Source organism: Staurois parvus, unplaced genomic scaffold, assembly GCF_062004578.1.
Source record: "Staurois parvus isolate SC_StPar_1 unplaced genomic scaffold, SC_StPar_1.0 ptg000020l, whole genome shotgun sequence".
Classification (NCBI taxonomy): Eukaryota; Metazoa; Chordata; class Amphibia; order Anura; family Ranidae; genus Staurois; species Staurois parvus.
Window position 1 is genome coordinate 10,850,573 of NW_028317816.1, and position 8,954 is coordinate 10,859,526.

Sequence of the window (8,954 nt, forward strand, 5' to 3'; positions counted from 1 at the left end):
AATTATCTCAGGTTCTTCTCTTTCTGAACCTTTTTTGTTTCAAGAGTAAAAAAGAGACAGATCAGAATGAGTTCAAGCAGCACGTATACACCCACACACCTTAGTTAGGCACATTTAACCAATTTATCATCCTCAGTTATCCCTTTGATCACCTCTGTCACCCAGACAGTGCCATAAGTATTGTCACTGTACAGTATTTATCACTGATCACTGTATTAGCATCACTTATATCAGATAGCGTCAGATAATGTCAAGGTCAATTAGAGTCCCTCCCATCCAGGACAGTTAGCGATAGATTTGCCACACACATTCAGACCATAAGTCGCTGATCACTGCCGTTGCTAGTATAGTGTCTGTATGGATTACTATTTTTATCATAAACAGAACTATACTAGTGTCCCCATTAGTACAGTGTCCCCAAAAGCGCAGAGTTAGAAGGATCCACCCCAATCATTGCCAACACTTGTGTTTAGCCCCTCTACCCCTCCCCCCCCCAACAAATGCAGTGTCAGTATTATTTATCTGAGCACTGCCACCTCTGGAACATTTTACACAAAACTGCAGCATTAGCAGAATCAGGCCTGATCTCTGCTATCACTAGCAGCTTTCTTTCTAGCGTGCAAGCAATCCCTAATTGTTATCAAGATGCTCTTTTTTCCATAGTCACCACTAGGTACCTGTAAATGTAATGCTCAAAATTATCCAAAAAAAAAAATCTCTCTGTCAGAACCAGGCTCAGAATATGAACCTGTAGAAAGCAGTGGCACCCTGACAGGTAGCACAGATGATGGAGAGGAGGTCCATGCTAAAATCATGCATTCCTGAGCCCAGGTTTCTGAAGTGCTAGAAATGTATAATTATGCTCATATGCAGCAGGGTGCAGGCACTACCTTTTGATCTGGCAAGTACCAGTGGCCTAGTACATCTTGGCCTTTTAGACACCAGCAGTGGAGTATCTCATGGCGAAGTGGCGAGTGCCAGAAATGAAGTACAAGCTTGTGAGGTGGTTATCATTAGTAGCAGAATGCAAAACCAGCCACCAAGAATTTGAGAATAGGCCCACAGAGTCCATAGTGTCCCTCCAGAGGTGCTTGCGAACCCTGATTGTCTGCCCCCAGATTTAGCAGCACCCGTTATCCCTCCATTCACAACCCAGCCCAGGGTTCAGGTGGAAACAGCAAACTTAACACCCCCCCTTGACTTTTTTTAGCTGTTTTTCACCAAAGACCTCTACAACTTGATTGTGGACCAAAGCATATTTATGCCAGACAGTACATCATTGCCCACCCAAATTCCTACCTTGCCAGGCCATTCAAATGGAAACCTATCACGGTTTCTGAATGTAAAACTTTTTGGGGCCTAACCCTTAACATGGGCATTAAAAAACGAATGAATTGTCAAATTGGTTCACGGACCCGATTCATCACATGCCCTGCCATGTTCTCTGCTGCAATGGTCAGGCATAGATAATATAATGAATTTCAATTACAATATACTCTGTCGTCCCTGGGATGACCCTGGCTGTGATCATCTACACAAAACTGAGCCCCTTGTAAATCACCTTTCCCAAAAATTTGCAGATGTGCATCCGCTCTAGCAAAATAAAGGTTAATCCCTCATACAGTACAAAACCTGGCCGCTGTCCCAGTCTATAACTAGCCTACACAGTAAGGAGCACATGGAAGGGTGAAGCATAGTAGAGGCACATATATTTAATGGATAGACCAAGGGCAGGTGGACCTGAGGGAGCCCACCCCTCCTTATAGGTACAGGAGTGCACTGGACACCCAGCATGTAGCACAATGGCAGCTAAGGTGTACAGTGCACCCCCTCACCAACAATTCAACAGTAACAAAAAATGGCTGCTGCCCCAGTCTATAAGTGGCCTTCACAGCAAGGAACACATGGAAGGGTGACACATGTCAAACAACAAAAGAGAAAAATTCCCAGCTAAACTTGCCAACCAGCCTGCAAACAAACCAAATTAACCTGTCAAACAGTATGCATTAAAAACAGGGGTTTAGTTAGCACACATTTGCAAATACATGCATAAGCTTCAGAGCCTCGTCATGACACCTTGATATCCTGTAGTTCCCCATACATCCCTCATACATTTCACTGGATAGGTTGCAATTGAGCAGTATCTCCCCAGCAAGTATGCCAGATATGGGTCAAACTGTATAAGCTCTGTGATACGGCTATACATACCTTTTTAACATTTACAAGGGAAAAGACAGTCCTGTGGGGCCCCCGGATGCCAAGACTACATGGGCAGCAGTGGTAAGATAGTCACTCTTACTCTGTTAATTTTTAGACATTTGTTCAATTGTGGAATAGGTTGCTGTGGCACCATGCAACCTAATTGCAGGGGCTTCCCTCAACGGTTTGTTAACACCCGACTTAGAAAGCGGAAGAAAGTGTGCTTGTGCAATGAAGAACTACTTGCAGTGAAGTGGAAGGACAAATGGGATGTATTCATCCTGTCTCTCCTTCACCCAGACACGATGGTCCAAATTAACTTGGCATCTGGTGTTGTTGAAAAGCTGCTCTGCGTCCACGACTATAATTAGAGATGAGCGAATTATTCAAAAATTCGATTCGGCTGATTCGCCGAATTTGCGGCAGAAATTCGATTCGATGCGAATTTATTCGCCGCAAATTTAACTTATTTAAAGGGTTTCTAGGCTTCAGAGAGCATTTATATTAGTGCAGAACACTGTACCTTTAATTTAAATGCCCTTGGAGTCTGCTGGGGAAGAGAAATAATACTGTCAGTCAGTATGACATGCAGATGAGTGCCGTCGATCTTAGAATCACCGCACACTTCACTCATTTGGGCAGTCACGGGGCACGACGAAGAAGAAGAAGAAGAAGAATGAAAAGAAGAATGAAAAGAAGAATGAAAAGAAGAAGAAGAAGAATGAAAAGAAGAATGAAAAGAAGAAGAAGAAGAATGAAAAGAAGAAGAAGAATGAAAAGAAGAATGAAAAGAAGAAGAAGAAGAATGAAAAGAAGAATGAAAAGAAGAAGAAGAAGAATGAAAAGAAGAAGAAGAAGAATGAAAAGAAGAATGAAAAGAAGAATTAAAAGAAGAATGAGAAGAATTAAAAGAAGAATGAAAAGAAGAAGAAGAAGAATGAAAAGAAGAAGAAGAAGAAGAAGAATGAAAAGAAGAATGAAAAGAAGAAGAAGAAGAAGAAGAATGAAAAGAAGAATGAAAAGAAGAAGAAGAAGAAGAATGAAAAGAAGAAGAAGAAGAAGAATGAAAAGAAGAAGAAGAAGAATGAAAAGAAGAAGAAGAAGAATGAAAAGAAGAATGAAAAGAAGAAGAAGAAGAATGAAAAGAAGAAGAAGAAGAATGAAAAGAAGAATGAAAAGAAGAAGAAGAAGAATGAAAAGAAGAAGAAGAAGAATGAAAAGAAGAATGAAAAGAAGAAGAAGAAGAATGAAAAGAAGAAGAAGAATGAAAAAAAGAAGAAGAAGAATGAAAAGAAGAATGAAAAGAAGAATGAAAAGAAGAATGAGAAGAAGAATGAAAAGAAGAATGAAAAGAAGAATGAGAAGAATGAAAAGAAGAATGAAAAGAAGAAGAAGAAGAAGAATGAAAAGAAGAAGAAGAAGAATGAAAAGAAGAATGAAAAGAAGAAGAAGAAGAATGAAAAGAAGAGGAAGAAGAATGAAAAGAAGAATGAAAAGAAGAAGAAGAAGAAGAATGAAAAGAAGAAGAAGAAGAATGAAAAGAAGAATGAAAAGAAGAAGAATGAAAAGAAGAAGAAGAAGAATGAAAAGAAGAATGAAAAGAAGAAGAAGAATGAAAAGAAGAATGAAAAGAAGAAGAAGAAGAATGAAAAGAAGAAGAAGAATGAAAAGAAGAATGAAAAGAAGAAGAAGAATGAAAAGAAGAATGAAAAGAAGAAGAAGAATGAAAAGAAGAAGAAGAATGAAAAGAAGAAGAAGAATGAAAAGAAGAATGAGAAGAAGAATGAAAAGAAGAATTAAAAGAAGAATGAAAAGAAGAATGAAAAGAAGAAGAAGAAGAATGAAAAGAAGAAGAAGAAGAATGAAAAGAAGAATGAAAAGAAGAAGAAGAAGAATGAAAAGAAGAAGAAGAAGAATGAAAAGAAGAATGAAAAGAAGAAGAAGAAGAATGAAAAGAAAAAGAAGAAGAATGAAAAGAAGAAGAAGAAGAATGAAAAGAAGAATGAAAAGAAGAAGAAGAAGAATGAAAAGAAGAAGAAGAAGAATGAAAAAAAGAAGAAGAAGAAGAATGAAAATAAGAATTAAAAGAAGAATGAGAAGAATGAAAAGAAGAATGAAAAGAAGAAGAAGAAGAATGAAAAGAAGAAGAAGAAGAATGAAAAGAAGAATGAAAAGAAGAAGAAGAAGAATGAAAAGAAGAAGAAGAATGAAAAGAAGAATGAAAAGAAGAAGAAGAAGAATGAAAAGAAGAAGAAGAAGAATGAAAAGAAGAATGAAAAGAAGAAGAAGAAGAATGAAAAGAAGAAGAATGAAAAGAAGAAGAAGAAGAATGAAAAGAAGAAGAAGAAGAATGAAAAGAAGAATGAGAAGAAGAATGAAAAGAAGAATTAAAAGAAGAATGAGAAGAATGAAAAGAAGAATGAAAAGAAGAAGAAGAAGAATGAAAAGAAGAAGAAGAAGAATGAAAAGAAGAATGAAAAGAAGAAGAAGAATGAAAAGAAGAAGAAGAAGAAGAATGAAAAGAAGAATGAAAAGAAGAAGAATGAAAAGAAGAAGAAGAAGAATGAAAAGAAGAATGAAAAGAAGAAGAAGAAGAATGAAAAGAAGAAGAAGAATGAAAAGAAGAATGAAAAGAAGAAGAAGAAGAAGAAGAATGAAAAGAAGAAGAAGAATGAAAAGAAGAAGAATTCCAGTACAGCAAAAAGTGTATCTGCAGAGAGCTCCGCTATTTCTGACAGTTCTCTGACAGTTCTGACAGTTCATTTACAGCGGTTGAAACATTGTATCTATTTATTTCCGAATAAAAACATCTGTATCCTAAATGGAAACAAATAGATACAATGTTTCAACCGCTGTAAATGAACTGTCAGAACTGTCAGAGAACTGTCAGAAATAGCGGAGCTCTCTGCAGTGACACTTTTGCCGGCTGATCGGGGAAAATTCGATTCGTGCATCCGAAGTTTGCTAAAATTCGGATTTGATGCGAATCAAATTTTTCCTAATATTCGAAACGAATTCCACTTCGCCAAGTTCGATTCGCTCATCTCTAACTATAATCTTCATAAGGGAGGCGTAGACGTCAATGACGAAATGATGAAGCTATATTTAGCTGCCTGAAAAGCTAGACACAGGTACAAAAGTGTCTATATATTTATTACAATTGGTTGTATACAATGCCTTTGTAATTTACAAAGCAACTGGAAGAAGTGGATCATTCTTAAAATTTTAGGAAGCGATGAACACAGCCCTTTTGTATCCAGAAGGCATCGTGGCCCAAAGCTAAAATCCAGATCCAGTTAGCCTGCTGCATGAGAGGCATTTTCCAGATGTCCTCTCTGGTACCCCAGCCCAAAGGTAACCCCAAAAAAGATGTTGTGTCTGTGTGAAGCAAGGAATAAGGCAAGACACCCATTTTTTTTTGTCCCACCTGTCCTGGCCAACCTGGCCTTTGCATCAAGGACAACTTTCGTTGTTACCACACACTAGTGGAATATTAGTCTAGGGCAGCGTTTTTCAACCACTGTGCCGCGGCACACTAGTGTGCCGTGAGATATTGTCTGGTGTGCCGTGGGAAAAATTCCAATTTCATCTGTAACATGTGGCTTCGGCTCACAAATAGACCAATCATTAGAATCTAATGATTGGTCTATTTGTGAGCCGAAGCACATGTTACGGACTATAAATAGCTCCGGTGTCACTGTTACACTGACAGGAGAAGACATCGCAGTAGATCGCCGATGCGCAGAAGAGCACTGAAGGATCTGGACTGGAGGATTATCGCGGACGCAGCACAGAAGAGCGCTGAGTGATGGATCTGGAGGAGACAGGAGAAGAAGAGCACTGACTGATGGATCTGGATGGAGTGCTGAGTGTGACGGACAGCGGCTATCTGGAGGAGACAAGCGCAGTAAGTACTGAGTGACAGTGAGACAGGAACAGATACTGCAGTGATGGACAAATTTTTGAAAAGGAAAGAACTGGACTCTGAACAAAATTCGGAGCCAGATAAGAGCCCAAGTATGAGTGGGGATCAAAAGAAAGCAAAGATGGTTAGCTCAAGGAAATTCTTTGGCACAAGGCAATATAGCGAAAGCTATATTTCATTTGGATTTACTTTCACCGGAGATGCAAAGAAACCAACTCCACTGTGTGTGGTGTGTGGTGAAAAGCTATCTAACAGTGCTATGGTCCCAAGTAAACTTAAACGCCATCTCCAAACGAAACACCCTTCGCTTCAAAACAAGAATGCGGACTTTTTTGTTCACCTGCGTGAAAACATGGAGAAACAGGCAACTTTCATGAGAAAAACCACAAAGGTAAATGAAAGAGCTCTTAAAGCTAGCTATCAAGTTGCTGAACTTATAGCCAAGTCAAAAAAGTCGCACACTGTGGCAGAGACATTAATACTTCCCGCCTGCAAAGCTATTGTAGAGGAGATGCTCGGACCTGAAGCAGCTAAGGAAATAGACAAAGTCCCTCTCTCAGACAACACAATTTCCAGACGTATTAATGACATGTCTGCAGACATAGAAAGTGTGGTTTTGGAAAAGATCCGTATCAGTGAGAAATTTGCATTGCAACTTGACGAGTCTACTGATATCAGTGGACATGCTCAACTCTTGGCCAATGTGCGTTTTGTGGATGGTGATGCAATTAGAGAAAACTTCTTTTTTTGCAAGGCATTGCCAGAAAAAACAACAGGAGAAGAAATTTTTAGGGTCACATCAGAATACCTTGAACAAGGAGGACTTAAGTGGGAAAACTGCACAAGTGTCTGCACCGATGGAGCTGCAGCCATGGTCGGGCGCACCAAAGGCTTTGTAAGCAGAGTGAAGGAAAGAAATCCAGATGTGATTGTTACGCATTGTTTTTTACACCGTGAGGCCCTCGTAGCCAAGACTTTACCAGCAGACCTAGTTCCTGTGTTGGATGATGTTGTGCGCATGGTAAACTTTGTAAAGTCACGACCCGTGAAAAGTCGCATGTTTGCAGCTTTGTGTGAGGAGATGGGAGCGAAGCATAAAACCTTGCTGTTTCATACGGAGGTCCGGTGGTTGTCGCGTGGCAAGGTCTTGGTTCGTGTGTATGAGCTGCGGGAGGAACTTAAAGTGTTTCTGACAAATGAGAGGTCAGATTACGCAAAGCTGCTTGCAAGTGATGAGTGGTGTGCAAGGCTGGCATACCTGGCAGATATTTTTCATCATCTGAATGAGCTGAACACACGAATGCAAGGCCGAAATGAAAATCTGCTTACAAGTACAGATAAAATAAATGGATTCCGTTCAAAGGTGCAACTCTGGCATCAACACGTGGAAAGTGGCAATCTTGAAATGTTCACACTCACCAAGCAATGGCAAGGTGTTCACACTGCTGCACTGGGTGAGATAATAGTTAAACATTTAAAAACTCTCGAGGAGAAGTTGTCATTTTATTTCTCTTCAGTCTCCACTGAATGCCTTGACTGGGTTAGGGACCCTTATAGCTCAGCATCAGTTGGTGGAAAGGACATGACTTTACAGGAGCAGGAGGAACTAACTGAACTGAGACAAAATCGTAGTTTCAAGCTAAGATTTGCTGATCTACCTTTGGACAGTTTTTGGTTGGATACTGCCAAGGAGTTCCCCGTTCTGGCAAACAAAGCTATTTTGACATTGCTCCCATTTTCCACTACATATCTGTGTGAGATGAGCTTTTCAAGCCTGATTGCTATAAAAACTAAAGACAGAGAGAGACTGAGAGCTGTTGACGAAGAGCTACGTGTGTGTCTTTCTTCGATTCCTGCCAGAATATCAGCTTTGTGTTCAGCCAAACAGGCCCAGGTTTCGCACTGAGTAAGTCAACAGAAATATGAACAATTATGAGAATACTTTATTATTTCATAATAAAGTAATTATAAAATAATTTCTTTGTGTTTGATTACTATTCAAGAGAATTACTTTATATATAGTCAATATAGGCACAGAGGTAATTTTTTTTAACATTTTCTAATGGTGGTGTGCCTCGTGATTTTTTTCATGAAAAAAGTGTGCCTTTGCACAAAAAAGGTTGAAAAACACTGGTCTAGGGTACAGTTGTGTCCAAAATTATTCAACCCCCACTGAAATTGAGTGTTTTGGCCAGTTTGACATTGCTTTTGATCATTCAGTCATCTTGCTTACATTTACATTAAAGAGGCACTTGTAGGTCAGACAAATATAACATAACAGTTATAATGAAATAACCACAAATGTCTTTTCTGTGCTCACAGCATTATCAGTTTTATTCAACCCCCAAGTGACATTCAATCTTAGTACTTAGTACAGCATCCTTTTACAGTTATAACAGCTTTTAAACGTGAAGCATAGCTTGACACAAGTGTCTTGCAGCGATCTACGGGTATCTTCGCCCATTCTTCATGGGCAAAGGCCTCCAGTTCAGTCACATTCTTAGGCTTGCGCACTGCAACTGCTTTCTTTAAGTCCCACCAGAGGTTCTCAATCGGATTTAAGTCTGGTGACTGCGATGGCCACTCCAAAATGTTCCAGCCTTTCCTCTGCAACCATGCTCTAGTGGACTTGGAGGTATGCTTGGGATCATTGTCCTGTTGAAAGGTCCAACGTCTCCCAAGCCTCAGGTGTGTGACGGACTGCATCACGTTTCCATCCAATATCTCCTGGTACTGAAGAGAATTCATGGTACCTTGCACACGCTGAAGCTTCCCTGTACCTGCAGAAGCAAAACAGCCCCAAAGCATGATTGACCCTCCACCATGCTTC

The 8,954-nt window shown here is 39.6% G+C and overlaps 1 protein-coding gene across 1 annotated transcript; it reads left to right on the plus strand.

Moving 5' to 3' along the window:
* The first annotated feature begins 6,149 nt into the window (after positions 1-6,149).
* On the plus strand, positions 6,150-8,030 carry LOC149472826 (zinc finger BED domain-containing protein 5-like). Its single transcript, XM_089687588.1, has one exon. It carries the CDS (start codon positions 6,150-6,152, stop codon positions 8,028-8,030), a length of 1,881 nt encoding a protein of 626 aa, XP_089543714.1.
* The last annotated feature ends 924 nt before the right edge of the window (positions 8,031-8,954 follow it).